At 33.6% G+C, this 16,438-nt stretch overlaps 1 protein-coding gene across 4 annotated transcripts in view; it reads right to left on the reverse strand.

Moving 5' to 3' along the window:
* Positions 1-442: 442 nt before the first annotated feature.
* Positions 443-16,438, reverse strand: part of EHBP1 (EH domain binding protein 1) — a 339,975-nt gene continuing 323,979 nt past the window's right edge. For all 4 annotated transcript variants that reach the window (XM_061155211.1, XM_061155209.1, XM_061155210.1 and 1 more), the window contains 4 exons: positions 8,392-8,491; positions 7,191-7,264; positions 841-955; positions 443-666 (listed from right to left, as the gene is read on the reverse strand). In XM_061155211.1, coding sequence (XP_061011194.1) covers positions 576-666; positions 841-955; positions 7,191-7,264; positions 8,392-8,491 — 380 coding nt within the window. In that variant the 3' untranslated portion in view covers positions 443-575. The remainder of the gene's footprint in view (positions 667-840; positions 956-7,190; positions 7,265-8,391; positions 8,492-16,438) is intronic.

Consider the following 16,438-nt stretch of genomic DNA (forward strand, 5'->3'; position numbering starts at 1 on the left):
TTACAGTGAAATGTAAAACAACTGCAGAAAATCCCACTGGTAAACAGAACACAGTTTAATAAGTAAATTGAATATGATCTAACTATAAAATTTAGGTAACAGACTCAGTGTTACATATGGCAAGACTGGAAAAAAATCATTCATGACATTTTCTTTATCCCTCCCTCTTAAGCCCCCTCCCACCCCTCATTATGCTATTAACGACAACATCAACAACAACAAAAATGTTTTAAAATTTTCCTCCATCAAAAAATGAGGGAAAATAACGAGGGAAGAGTTTTCTTTCTTTGAACAGTTTCTTGAACACTCCCAATACCAATCACTCACAAGATGTCTGTGCAAATCTACTTCACATGATTTCAAGGAAATGATTAATTCACACCAGAAAACCCTTAAACAAAGCTATTTCGGAGTTCTGTACAAAATCTGGAAAGGAGGGAGGAAAAGGGGTGGTGGTGGTAAAGAAGTACAATCCAGTCAAACAAAATGTTAAAAGTTTTAAATCAACGAGAATGACTTTTTTTTTTATGGTCTGGGGAACCCAAGGCTAATAAAATGTTGGTCTGGTCCGGTTTCTACTGAAGGACACATTTCTCTTCTTTCTTGGCCATCTTGCCTTTGTTTTGCTCCAGAGTTCGCTCCAAATGTTCATCTTCTTCTTCAGCCCTGGAAATCAAACAGGAAACCAAATTATTTTTCTTCGTCGAGGACAGAGCGGCACTCCCCTCTCGCTCCTAATTCCAAGCCCCAGAGGGAACCGGGACTGCGGGGCCAGGGGGAGACTGCCCCGGTCCACTGGAGACCTCTGGATAGAACTCCCCGACCCCACCACCCACTTACTGCTTCTCCTGCGCGTCCAAGTCCCTGACGAGCGCGTCGCGCTTGTCCACTAGGGCCACCAGTTCATCCAGCAGGAGTTGCTCGCGTCGCTTCTGGGCCTCGGTCTTCTGCCAGTCTGCAGAGGACAGGAGGCTCCTTACCCACCTTAGCCTCCCCTTCCCGCCTTTTCCAGTTCCCTTTTATTTCTGTGCAAAACATATCACAGAGCCACTAGCTAGTAGTGTTTCACGGGGCGTTTGGCCGTCGTGGTGAGGATTTCACCCCTAAAACCCTACTTTGTAAGTATTTTCCATAGATAAGAGACAGCTAAGGCCGGGTTGAAGCCTTCACGAGACCAGGTGTGTGCCGGTGGCCAGCCGGAGGCGCGCACCTGATTTCAGCCCAAGTGGGGGAGGGAGAGTTGGAGGCCCAGAAGAGGTCAGCCGGAGGGTTGGTGGTGGGGGATGTGGGTAAATGAGGAGGCGGGAAGCAGAGATGGGCGATAAAATCCTCCTGAAAAGGCTAGAGAATCTGCCTGAGAACCTATCCTCCTCCCCCACCCCCAAGCTCACTCCATACAGCCCATTCTTCGCTAATTTCCTCTCCGCTCTATTTTAGCAGTTGGATGTATCTCACACTGGGCGCCATATGCTTCACAATAACTTTAAAAGTAGTGAATCGGCTAATTAGCATTTTTCTTTGAAGTAAAAAATAAATTTGCTCTGCAATATTACACTGCAGCTCTCGATCGCATCACAGCCAGTTTTCTTTTGGAGAGGTTTGCTGCGTGGTTTCAAATCAAAGCACTTTTGCAAAGGAAAAATTACATACTTCTTTTTGAAACCCCATGTTAAGGTTGGAAAATCCGACAGGCCGTGTTCTTTCCATGTGTAGGGGCAGTTTTTTGAAGATTTTAGGCCCCAATAATATATTTCCTAATCTTTGCTGGTCTGATAATTTCCTTAAGATGAGCAGCAGTTTCGTTTAATAAAAACAGGACCAAATCGAACATTTAAAGCACTTTTGAAACCAAAGCCAACTGCTCTCTGGCCAGACTGCAAGGGCTTGTAGCTGTCAATCAACCCCCAGTCTACCCCGCCTCCCTCATTAGGAAGGTAAACAATGAAAAGAAGAAGTAGATGATGAGGCAGATAGCCGAACAAATGAGGACCTAAAGGGAAACAGGACACCAGCTTGGGGGGAAAAAAAAATACCCTGGCCACTGACTCCTGTAGCTCCCTCCCCCAGCAAACGCACTTTCCAAAAAACAGAGGAGTGCAATCCTTTCTGGTTTCTCTCTTCTCTCTCCATTGCCCTGGGCAATCATGTTAAAACTCACATGGCTGGTGCTTATTCAGATAAACCTAACAATGCACACCGCTGGTTACCATGTGAATCTTCACAAACCGCACAAGAATGTGCTGGTTCAAATCCCCCCGACCCCCTCCAAAGCAAAATTTATTCAAGACAGCAAACTGCTCAGCAGCTTTATGAAAGCAAATGGAGCTAGAGGGAATTCTATCTCGTATTTACAAATTAAAAATTAGATGCATCATCGTGCAATAAAGGATAGAATAGCAGCAAAAAACTAGAATATTCTATTTTATCACTATTTCTATCACTATAAGCTCAAATACGTACACACATATATATATTAAACATGCTATATATTAATTATCCTCATTTGATACAAAACATCACACAAATAGGTACATTAAATAATTGGTCACATTACATTCTTATTTTTAAAAGTGTTCAATTGCATAGAGAGAAATAAACTATTTCTATGGAAAGCTTTTTTCTGAATGTAAGAATTTAAAAAATAATAACGAAACATCAAAACTGAAGAAAAGCCATATCTATCATGATTTTATTCCTTAGATTTAAATGCAACTGAGGTCAGGAATGCTGGACAATTTTCTAATCTGGTTCTTGTTCTTAATCAGTTTCATTCTACTACAGCAGATAAATTAATAGACTCTCCAGGTTGGAAAGATCTTAAAGGTCATCTGGTCTGATTTCAGGTAACTATAGTTCTAGAAGTATTAACTCTGAGAAAAACCTGCTAAATTTGTAAAAGATTTGTAACTAAATTTTATAATTATTAAGATTACCAACTTTGATAAATAATTTTTCCATTTCTGACCTCAAGACATCATTCTGATTATAAGTTTAATTTATAATTCTTTACTTCCCAAAACATTTTGATGAGCTTTAATACTGGGAAATAAAATTTCTCCACTATAAACTCAAGACATATAATTTAGTTGAAAATTACAAAATTTTTTAAACTAAGAAAATAATTTTAATGACATAATCTTAATTAAATTATTCCTTCTCTATACTTGGCCAGCCACTTTTAAGGTTTTAATTAATAATTAGAGATATCAAGATTTCTTTAATTATTTTTTAAATAAGGTTTTAACAATATGGATGAGAGAAAATTTGATTTTTAGTCCCTTAAGTATTGAATAGTTTTAAAAATCTTAATCTTCTCCTAGCTCAATAATGACATTTCCCATAACTGTAACAAAAACATTTTTTAAGTTATGAATATTTAGGTAATTTTCATCGTCTTACAAATTTAACTGACATTAAATTTTAAATATTTCAGCATACATTTATAGGATTTTTCATATTAAATCTGTCATTACCACATTAATATCTATCTACAAATAATTAGTCAAATTGTGGGGGGAAAAAAGCTATGTGCAGTGAGTAGATTTTACACCAGCAAAACTACTTTTACTTTGGGTTTGTTTTCTCACAGGAGTAAATTTATACACAATGGTAATTTGGGAAGTTAAATTTTGATGAATTAAAAAAGTTTAATAACATCTTTCAAACTGATCAAGATTCACATTTGTATGTTCAAGGCCTAAATTAAAAAAAAAAAATTTAAATCCCCCTTTAAATAGCTTCACCTAGACATAATGTCGTGTTTTTAAAGCCTGAATGTAAGTTTATGTGTTACCTGTTATACATTTTAAGAAAGGATTACTCACCTATAACAGCTAGCCAGATGCACTGACTTTGGCTTGGACAGACTACAATGTGGGTTCTGATTAATTTAAAGATTCCAGTGTACTTTTGCTACAAAAGCCATATCCTCTCACAACAAATAGGATTAAGTTTTGATGCTGCATTTGAGCCAAAGTGTTGAAATAAAGAGATTCTGTTTATGTCTATCTGCACTGAGCTGTTTCGTTAATTCAAAAAACTCTTTTTTTATATATAGGGCCAATTATTCATTCCCCGATTCAGTTTATTTGCTGAAGTTGATAATTACCTTGGAAAAAAGGCAAAGAAATACCTATAAACACTTTAATAGAAAGGACCTAAAGTTCTTGTAGTAAACCTTCAACCTTGCCACTATAAATAAGCCTGGCACTTTGATGAAAATTAACACTAGTTTTGTAAAGAGCACATTGGGGGATTGCAGTCAAGTCTTATCTTTAGTTCCAGTCAACTAGCAATCCTGAAAGAGTTTGCATCATCATCAGAGCAGGCCATTTGATAGGATTCTACCGCTGTACCTAATCAATCTATGGAAGACTGTGGCTGTGCTGTGTAACAAAGCTAAAATAGATTTACAAATGGGGTTTTAGGGGATAAGCTCCTCCACAGGATTACATATTGATTTTAAATATAAAAAGCTTATCATATAAGCCATAACTACAAAAATAGTGAACCTATGCATAAATCCCTTTAGAAGAGCACCCACTTCAAACTCTAAGCCAAGAATAAATCAAGATGTACAAAATCCTAGAGAAGATCCATTTCTTGTGCAGAAAATGAACACACCACTTTCCAAAAGCCCACCCCAATGTGTGCAGAAATGAATTTATCTTTCCTGAGGGGGCATTAAATAATCTGGAACAAAAAAACTATAGGAAAGTATCTGAAAGATGTTTGTTAGCTTAAAGGATCCTGCAACTTAGCTCAGTAGAGTGAAACTCCTGCAATGAAAACACCTCAGGGGAAAAGAAAAAGGTAAAAAAAGGCCAAAGTGATTATGGATTCTTTGGATTATCCAAAGAATAGATATATTGAATGTTATTATTATTTTGCTCTCAAACCAAGCTGTTAATATTTCTTTCATTGTGCTATGGCTATTAATATTCTGTGCTTTCTCCTGGTGAATGGTTTCACTAGCAGATTTATTTGAAAATATTTTAGTTTATTTATTATGAAAAACATCTCATGGCTACTAAGAAGAGATGGGAAAGAAAAGAGAAAGGAACTTTAAAACAAAGGAAAGCAAAACAAAACCAATTAGTGTTGCCTGTTCATGTGTTTTTCTGCGGTGATTTAATGCTCCAAGAGACTACTGAACTGCATGTGTGTCCATTCTAAGGGCTGGCTCAGAGGATACTGTCTTCAAAGAACTGATAATCATGATGACCAGAATTTCTTTAGGACAGCCCACGCCACATATTGCCCAGGCTAGTGGAGCAGGCCTTTCTCTGAGAAAGTGTCTTTATTTGTAATCAACAGGCTGTTTCTTTCCTCAACCCTCTTTTTCCTGTCAACCAACAACAGAAACTGGCTGAGAGATTTAAGGCACAATCAGATATGGGACAATAGCATTAATTAAAAAATAAAACAAATCCTAAAAAAAGTAACAATTGCATTAAAGGTGTCTGAAAGGAAAAACATTCTTTTTTTCCCTCTTCTTCAAAAATACTTTCTACTGTTCTTTCATGTGTACAAGAGGATCAGGGAGAAAAACTTTACATTATTTAATTAAGACTGAAGGTCTACTACATAGGGATAGGTTGCCAATGAAACTGGGATGTTTTGTACGTATCATGGTCCTCCTTAAAGACGGTACTATATGGTAATAATAGTGGTTTTGGAATAGAAGCAGGATCTGCCTTAAAAGTCAACTGTATTGTATCAAGCTGCATCTTAGGGATGATTTAACTTACTATACATGAGAGAGTAAATTTTAAAAAATTGTAATATTCTGTATTGAGCATAATGAATCTATAAAGAATAAACTATAAGAGTTATACATACATTATACATACTATATACACATATATTTTATATTATACATATAAATATCATATAAATAGAATTTGCTATACCTACTTTTCAAATGACTGTTAAGCTTTCCAATCTCTTTTAAAGACTATACCATGACAACAAAAATTGTATCAAGAGGAAAAATACCATTTAGTATATTTGTGCATTTTATTTCAATGGCAAGTTTCATGGAACTTCTTAAATAATTTTGACAAATTTTATAGTCATTAGTGGCATAATTTGACAGCCACTTGAAGAAAATTAGTTATCTGAAGCCTTTTAAATAAAGTAAATCTAATTTCTAAATTAGGATATACAAATATCATAGTTATCAAATGATATTAAGAATATAAAAGTAAAAATAAAGCTTCTATAAATGTAGAAGATAGTATTTGGATAAACAGCATGTGTTTTATTTAATAACAATATTAATTAAACTATTTAAAAAATATATGGTTTCATTTGACTTTCTCTTATAAACTTAAATTTCTAGTTTCCGAACTAATTATAATTGACTTCTTATACATCAGGTACCTTATCAGGTGAAGAAAGAAATTACCATGGACAGTCAGTAGGTTAAGAGGTCAATATAGAATAGGAAAATCAATTTGCATTGATTAGACAAAAGGTCCATTTTACAGAGCCCGAAGGATTAGCTCTTAAGCAGACATCTTTGAACTATAAGACATTTTCAACTAAAAGGTATAAGGAGAACAGCATTCTAAAATACCAAAGAATTTAAAAAAATAACCATATATAATAAATGCCATACTTAAGCCAGCTGATGTTTATCGATATTATGAACCATACTTAGGATTACTATATATGTTATTCATTTAAAAGTTCATATAATGTGTGAAAGTGTTGAATTTATCTCATATGCCTGCCTGAATCTTTGCTTGACTATTTACTTAATAAGAGTTGGAATCTCAAGAACTATGGAAGACTGGACAGTGACATATTTATATGGACATCAATTAAATATTAAGGTAAAATTTAGAATCTGAATGTGAAAAATCAAAATGATGAATCTTTCTCAAACCTCTGCAGTGGAAGCAACTTTAACTTGCACATAAAAGGAAATCATTTAACTACTTATATTTTCTATTTAATGGACTTTTAAGCTTACAATTTTATGTTTAATAGTAAACAAAATGATGATCTGAATTAGGGTCCTAAGGTTTTACATGACTATTGGTTTCTGAATCTAAGACATTTATTTGGAACTCCTGTAGGTCCCCAGTCAGACCACACCTAGTGAGACCGAAGTGTATTACACTCTTTAAATCTCTTTGACAACTGACCCTTTACACACCTCACTGGGCCATGGCGTCTCTTACCTTCAATGGCTAGCATTGCCCGCAATTCCCGATTCAGCAGCTCATACCTTCGTTCTAAATCGTGTTCTTTTTCCCTAGGCAAGTTGCAAAAGTTCATCAATATGCTAATTACTAAATCATTAAACACTTAAAAAAACCTTTAGGTTACATTGATTTTAGGACTCATAACTGACTTTTCTCTTTAACTTTAAGCTACTCAAAACAAATGATACACAAACCTAAAACCTTCCTCAGGTTGAATACTTACTAATGGTATTATTTTTCTCCTTCAATTTTGAGTTGCACAAAAGTATATTTTAATCTGTGGATAAGTAATCTCATTCTTCAGCGCTTCTTGTCTTAAGTGCCAGGTATAAAGTTATTTCATAAAATTATTTTTCATAACTGTCAATAAACACCTTTTTGTCTAGAACTCCATGTGAAAAGAGTACAAGAAACATGAAAGTACTAGCAGTGCAAATTTAATATAGAGACAATAAAAAAAATCGGGATTAATTAAGTTCTGCACTTCACAATTCTTCTATTACGTTAAGGCATTGCAGAAATGACAAAAATAGAGGTTTTTGCTAAAATAAAATGTAAACCTGTTTCTTCCCACACTAGGTGGCATAATATAAGAATACTGCTAGTGAGAAAAAGGGACAAGCATTAAGTCCAATGTGAACTAAATGCTAAAGACTTGAGAATGCTTACATTTGGTTTAGTCTCCATTTTACTGTAATTCTTAGAGTCATAAAAAGGTCACTTCTGTGTAAATTATTAATCTTTTATCCCAAAATTTAGGGGTAACATTATCTGTAGAATACAAAGGTACTTTTGTCCTTATTAAGAATTATTTAATTTTTAACTGAAAATTTGATGTTAAATAAACTTCAGTTTTATTTCTTTTTCTCCTTAATGTAAACCAAACATCCTTTTTTGTGCACAAGTGATTTCTTAAACCCCAAAATTATTTACATGACTTGGCTTTCAGTATAATAAATACATTTTTTTCAGTATCTAATACTCTATTTTAAAATTATTACTCTTCAAATAAAAACTGGTTATATAGTATTTTAAATTTTATTTTTATATAAAATATAATCTCTAGGAAGGAAAAAAATTAAGCCTAATAAATTTGAAATCCCAAGAAAGACAATGATAGAGCTAAGTCTAAGATTCCTCAATGTTGTAGGAAAAACAAGCAGTGATAAATACTTACAGGAGAGAGAGCTGGTTCATTCTTCTTATTAAAGCATTTTTCTTATTAACTAACATAAACCACTCCTGCATCATAGCTTCCTCTTCTTCTGTGTTCCTTCCTATAATTTAAGAAGAGTTATTGTTTTTTCTATTTTACAAGCCAAATAATAGTTCAGCACAAGTCTTGTTTTTTTTTTTTAACATGAAACATATTTTAGCTAACCCAATAGTACAAATTAAACTGTTTACAACAGTTTATATGTAAGATTAAGGTCTGAAAAAAGGAATCAATATTTAAAAATTCATTAACCAATCTCTAAAGGAGGTATTATTTAGCATGTATATTTCAGTTCCCTGAACATATCTACAGATCATACTAATGTACATTAAAAAAAAAAAAAGTGTTCCAACTTTTAAATCCTTCCCAGAGGGTGACTTTATTATATTTCAATGAGGAACTCATGAAGCTAACAGACATATGGTCATGATAAAAATAAATAAATTAAAAAACACATTAAAAATCATTATGAGAATTACAAGACTAGCAGGAAGATCAGAGAAGTCAAGAGATTTTGTGAGAGCTTCCGCCTGTAATGACCTGCTTTTTTTCTTATTTTCCTCCCCGAAAGTAAACTAAAGATATATACATGCATATACATTTCCAGAACTCATCATCCCTAATAGGGTAAACACTTACAAATTGTTTTAAATATATTGTAAATGGCCAAGCTACAAAAATACTTACATCTATCTGTGAAAAAAGAACACAGTACTCTTCAGTAAATGAGAAAACATTTGAGCAGAGAGATGATTTTAAATGTCAGGTTATAAATTTACTGATTACGCATTTAAAATTCATTTTCCCAAATATCCATTCCATCATCTATACTACTGGATTATAATATATAATATATATAATATATAATATATAATACTACTGGATTATAATATATAGCGTATATTTGGTATTATTCATATAGAAGCAGGCCACAATCATACTTGAGAAAAATATTAATACCCCACCTTCTTCCTTCAAACTGCCTTCAAATTGTATCCAGTCAAATTTATAATTATTTGACTTTGTTTTCTTCTGAATTTCATCCATGATTGGTTTATTGTTTTGCTAGGCCATTATTTAATACTTCAGTCCAACTTCTAGCTACATTCATAGGGTTAACTTAAATATCTAACAAAAAAAATTAAATATCCCAGGCTAAGACTAAATATCCTAGTCAATTTCCTAAGTTTTATTCTTCTTCTTTAGATATTTTCTTTTAACTTTCAAACACACTACCAGTCCATTAAAAAATATTCAAGCAATACAGAGACATAATTGAGTTAAAAGTCAAGTCCTCTTTCACCAACCCCACCCTCTCTGATTTGCCTATCTACCTCCCTTCTCCAGAAGTACTATTACAGTTTAGTATATCTTCTTCCAGACCACATAGGTAGCTATGTCTAACACACACACAGGTATATACCTTGTCTGGACACATACAGGTTTTTTTTCTTTAACATAAGGGCCCTCGATTTGTTGTTGCCATGCTGTTCAAAGATCTACTTCATTCTTGTAATAACTTGCATAAATTATGGATGTGACATAATTAACTATTTCCACATTAATAGAGATTTGAAGAAAGTTTTAGAATGAAAAAAGGATATAAAGAGCTGATCTGTGTGCAAGATTAAACATGTATTTCACAGCATCCCTGTAAATCAGATGTCTGTTTTTCATCATTAGGGAAAACAGAGATATGTGCTTTCATTAAATTAAAGTCCGTTAAACTGTATGATATGATGCAGACCTGGGATAGATTCTTTTAGAGTATGAACAAAAGTCTTTATTGTTTTACAGCATTTTTAATCTCTCTTTTAGGGTAACTGGTTTTGTATTCACTTTGGACCATGTGATGTCTTGACACTGGTCATGTGATATAGGCTGCGATAGGCACAAATCCCTGGGTAGCAACAAAAGAAGAAAGAGTAAAAAGAAAAAGCTGAGAAAAAGCTTGCAATTTGGAAAAAGGCCAATTGTACCCTGGTGAAGGCCTTTTTGATCAGTGAAATGACACATGTGTGCAATATTAATAGGTGCCGTTTTTATGATATTTTGTTTTCTGATTAAAGACTTAATTTTTGTGTTCATAACCTCAGTGATTTCTAAAAATATACACATATTAAAACTTTGTTTTGAATTTAACTGTAATTCAGACTTTCAGGCATTAATACTAGAAGCATCTAGCCTACTCTTAAATTAGCATCATTTTCTTCAATGGAAGACTGCTTCCTTGAGAACAATAATATTGATGTGGTACTACTGTGTTATTCTCAGTTTAACTCATGCCTATGATTTCTAGATAAGAATAAAAGATGCATCTTCCCTAATTGTTAGGAAATGAGGAGAGTCTCATGTTTAAAAAGGGAATAAGCCAAACAATAAGAAATATTTAAAGATATACTATTCAGTGCTACCTAGATTACATAAATTAACTGAAAAACATATTTGAGGTTAAATCATCACTAACACCTTATCTGAGATCGTACACAATGATGGAAATCTATACTTAGCCTACTAATAAAAAAATTAAATTTTCTTCTAATACATCATTATACTATTGTTTTTAGGGATTTAAAATTTTTTAAATTTAAAAAGCTTTTAAAAGCCAGTAAGTTGAACCATTACAAATTAATCCTGACTTTAATAACTGGTTAAAGACCCCTTTAGCTTTATAAGTAACAAAAAATATTAAAGCCTGTGATCACAGTGAGCTTTTCTCATTTCTCCTCCAACCATTTGTTATTTAATCCAATACTAGTAATCCAATTTGTCCATCAGACTTTTAAAGGGCAGAATGCAACTTCCTCAGCTTAGACACTTTTCAAAGTACAATATATTTTTCAAATGAATGCTGGATGTTTCATTTTTCCCAACTGTTCCTAGCTCTAATGCATGAGGAAAAAAAAGAACAAGATGAACATTGTTCATACTGATTAAGTAAGAGCTCATTAAAGAGCTGTCAGTGCGGTACTTTGAATATGCATGAAGCATATAATCAGATCTAGTACCGTCACTAGAGGAGAATACGGTAAGTACAAAGGATTGATTTAATTACTTAGAGTGGGCTGTGGTGGTAAAGCAGTCTTGTTAGTGCAAAAAGAAAAAGAGGTTGTATTCTGGCACTGTTAGAAAAAGGCAGTTTTAGCTTCTGCCACAATACATAATCTCAGAATAAAGCACTTTACATTGTAGCTTAAAATGAAGATTGTCATTATTTTATAAAATGGCCATAAATCATTTTATCTTGTTTAAACTCACCCAGTTAATTATCTTGCTTTCAAAATTATCTTTAATTTGTAATGACAACTACATTTTTATCACCTTAGAGTCAAAGCTGAAATTTAAATATTTTTTTCAGTTTCATGAACTGAAAAATTCAAGACCTATACTACTGAAGACCATTTTGAAACTAAAAAAAATGACAAAATACTACAGTTCAGTACACAGTTACTAAAATGTGAAAGCACGGCTGGGCTGTTATACTATATTTTAAAGCAGAGTGCCTCATGTATATTATAAATATACTATCAATAAAATATCACCTTAACATTTTAAAGTATTGACTAATTAATACAGTCTCTGGTAATTTTTTTCTTCTTTATTTCCTTAAAGAATTCTGGTTTTTATTCTGCCTCCTGGAATGTAACATCTTTCTAACATCACAATCTCTTATTGTCAGTTTTCTCTTTTTAATTATGATAGCCAGAGTATGATTTATAAAAATTACTAAATAATGAAGCATAATAATAATAGTAGGAAAAGTCACATGTAAATATGACTTCAAATAATTCTTCCTATCACACAGTTAACAAAACCTACTTAATACAAAGCAGAATAATACAGCACTACATGTAGTACAAATACTTAATAAAATAAATGTTAGTTAACATCTGCCTTTATATTCCATCTCCTCCTTCCCAAAATGATTAAAAGATTTAATTCCACTTAAAAATTCATTCCTTCACCCAGGAATGTGTATATAGTTCTCATTTGCTTTTTCAAAAGCAGCATTTTCAATGTAAATTTTAAAGTGAACAAAAGGAAAATGATGGTAAAACCTTAAAATTATGAATTATATTTTTAAAACTATCTACTAGTTAACCTTTCCTAATTAATCTTTCACCATAACCTTATTATCCATTTAGAAAGATATGTTTTCGAACAATGAATTCTTATATAAATGCAAAACAAGGAACACAATTTTAACTGAACAGAAAATTAATTCAACAAAAGATGAAAACACAAAGATGAAGGTGCTGTTGAACATACATACAAATTCAAGATTTTCTACCATGAAAACATTAAAGAATGCTGAAATCTTGCCATAGCTCCATAGTGGAGATGGCTGACTAGTGATCACATATGGCCCTTAAAGGACACAATGTAGCAAAGCCAAATCAACATTAAAAACAAAAAAGTTGCCATTACTAGTTGCCCCTATGTTATGATTACCTGAGTATGATGACCTCTAAAACATTTAATATATTACAGTAGAGATACACATGAATGTGTCCAACTAACTGGTACCAGAGAAACACTTTAATAACAAAGGAGATAAAGTCTGGTAGATTTACTTCATCAATGAGAAAGATTAATTTACTGCAGTTATATAGGGACATGGACACAAGAGCTCCAAAGCCAATATTACTATAGGACTCCAGTGCCCTAGTTTAGAAAATATTTTAAACTTAGGAAATAGAGCTTTATTATGAAAACAAATTTTACTATGTAAGCAACCAGTTGATAAATGTTTCTACACTAAGAATATCCTCAAACAGCAATCAACATAAATGAATAACCATAATCCTTACCGATGTCTTCAGCAGCAATTGTCTTAAAACAATTTGCTCAGCTTGATATATTTGTTATAGTATTAATAATATAAACTTTGGTGAAAATCCTGTCTCCTTTTGTAGAAGTAAAATAAAAACTAATACATTCTCTCAAACACACCTTTGATTTGTTCATTTGATAAAATGAAGTGTGAGGAGAGATTCACGGCAATATCTCTCTACAGATAAATTTGACAGACTTCTATGCACATACCTATGCAGGAGGAGGTATAGACAAGTTCACCGAATCTCCTCCATCATAGACTTACACAAAAGAAAAAGCTACTTCTAAAGTCGAGAAATTAATAACAATCTTCTTATGCCAAGTTGTTGGTAGTGTCTGAATAGCCTTGCTATGCCAAAAATCAGTGCTCAATTTCTCAAAAGGTAAATTAAGCACACACTTAAGATAGTAAAAAAGATAAACTAAAAAGCATGAAAATAATCATCATGGGAAAAATTAATAATTGATTAAATTATATTTATTTACAGTTTAGTATTTTTTTTTAAATTACATGTAGGATGGAGTTGCTTCCATAACTTCAGTGCTAAGAGCCTTTAAAAGTATTAGCATGACCTACATTTCAGATGAAGCATGACTATCTTGACTATCAACAAATATGCAGTAGGCAAAATTCAAAACACTTCCCTGGTGGCTCAGATGGTAAAGACTCTGCCTGCAATGTGAGGAAATCTGCAATACAAGTTCGATCCCTGGGTTGGGAAGATCCCCTGGAGGAGGAAATGGCAACCCACTCCAGTATTCTTGCCTGGAGAATTCCATGGACAGAGGAGCCTGGCAGGCTAAAGTCCACGAGGTTGCAAAGAGTCAGACACAAATGACTGAGTGACTAACACTTTCACTTTCAAAACACTCAAAACAGAGCTCGGAAACTATATTTTTCAATGTGCATTTAACATATTCTGTAAAATCAGAAAAAATATAGTGAGTCACTTTTATACACATCATTCAACCAAATAGACTAGTGTCTACTTAGAGGATCAACTGGGCATCCTCCAATAAGAGGAAAACTTAAATTGTGAGCCACACTTACAGAAAGATAGCTTCCCCTGCTATACCTCCCCTCTCTGGAAGCCCCAACCTTTGTTTGGTCTGCACCTGGCAGTCTCTTTACCTCCTCCCTCTCCTAGAGCCTTCATGCAGTCATGTCATGAAAATGACTTAAAGGGTGGTCCTAGAAGTGACAGAGATATTAATGTTAAAGATGAGCATGAAGAGTAAAATAAAATTATTTCTGGAAAAGTGGAAGTGAAAGAAACAACACTTCAATTTTTTCATTAAAAAACTGTTTTTTAAATTTTTATCATTTGGCTGCGCTGCTTGGCAAGTGGGATCCCAGTTCCTCAATCAGGGATCAAACCTGCACCCCCTGCACTGGAAGTGCAGATTCTTAACTACTGGACCACCAGGGAAGTCCCGACATTATTTCTAGATTTATGCATTTTAAGATGTGATTTTAAATACATATGTAGGGGCTTCCTTGGTAGCTCAGCAGTAAAGAATCTGCCTGCCAATGCAGGAGACACAAGTTCCTAAGCCCATGTGCCACAACTACTGAACCTATGCTGTAGAGACTGGGAACCACAACAGCTGAGCCCATGTGTTCCAATTACTGAAGTGTGTGCACCGTAGAGCCCATGTTCCACAAGAAGAGGAATCACCGCAATAAGAAACCCCTGCACCGCAACTAGAGAGTAGCTTCTGCTTGCCGCAATAGAGAAGAGCTCATGCAGCAACAAAGACCCAGCACAGCCATAAATAAATGAATTATACAAAACAGATATGCATATATAGCTAAATGTTATAAGAGATATTACTAAAGTTTTATATATTCAAGTAAGTCAAAATCTCTGGGGGAGACCTTCTCACTGGGAGGTTCATCTTTTTTAAGGTTATTTGGACATGTAGTTTTTTATGGAGTGTCATGGGCACTCAATCCATGGTTTAAGAACTTTATGGAAAAGCACTTGACTCATTAATAAAGATGAACTTTATTAATAGAACAAAGACCTCTTATAAATTGTAGACTACCTTTATGAATGCTTACTTACCTTAATCCTGAGAAACTCCTGTGGATAAGAATATAAATTCTGGTAGGGCTAAGTATACTTTATAAATGTATACCATCTATAGTTTCTGTGGCTGGTTAGGTCTGTCATTCTGAATAAGATGCAAAGAAGATAAACATTGAATTTGTATCCCAAGTGGCTTTTCTTCCAGTTCAGTTAAAAAAAAAAATGACGTGAAGTCCCTTGATCTTAGACTAATTAATCTCTCCAAACCTCAGTCTCCCTCTCTATAAGCATAATCACATTACTTACCTCATGGTTGATGGAGGAATTAAATGAGAAAAATCCATGTGAAGTCCTTAGCACAGTGCCCAAGACTAAAAACGCTAGCTGTGATAACGATGAGGAAGAGGATAATGGCGAGGCAGCACTGAGCTGAGAACTGGAGATAGAAAGATGACCAAAGTATGGTGCCTGCCCTCAAAAGGGTGTGTAGTTTAGTCAGGAGACAGACACATAATCAGGGAGACCCGGAGTGAGGATGAACTTTTAAGCATCTACGTGGACACAAACTATATTTTAAATATTCATAAGTCATAAGAAAGTCCATAGTTAGTATAATTAGTATGTCATTGGTCATAAGTGAGATAGGTGAAAAATGTGAGTGAATCAGTACAAACTCATCTCTGCAGCTGGAAAACAAAAGTTAATGCCCTTTTCGGTCTGCAGTGTTACAGCTGCATACATGACTGTCATAGCTATGGTGATACAGTAGTGTGGCTACGCTCCAGGTAGTGACAGTCTAGTTATTTGCAATGGATTTTAGAGATTCAAGAACAAAGTAGATCATGAAATACTACTTAATAACCAAAAGTGAAAGAGGTTAAGTTTTAAGATTGAAAATTACAGACTAATAGGATACACCTAAAAGTTTACTAATTATTAAAATAAAGGACAAAATGACAATTTGAAGTACAAATTAATATAAATTTAATAAAAGAAATCCCTTAACAAGAAAAACCAAATGTTTGTAGAGCAAAAAGTCTTCAGAGACAGTAAGTTTTCATCATTTTTATAGGAAGAGATTTTGATTTTAAAAACACAGCATTGTTAAATCAGCTTATGAAATTGGCAATATCAATAAA

Source organism: Dama dama, chromosome 11 (genome assembly GCF_033118175.1).
Source record: "Dama dama isolate Ldn47 chromosome 11, ASM3311817v1, whole genome shotgun sequence".
Classification (NCBI taxonomy): Eukaryota; Metazoa; Chordata; class Mammalia; order Artiodactyla; family Cervidae; genus Dama; species Dama dama.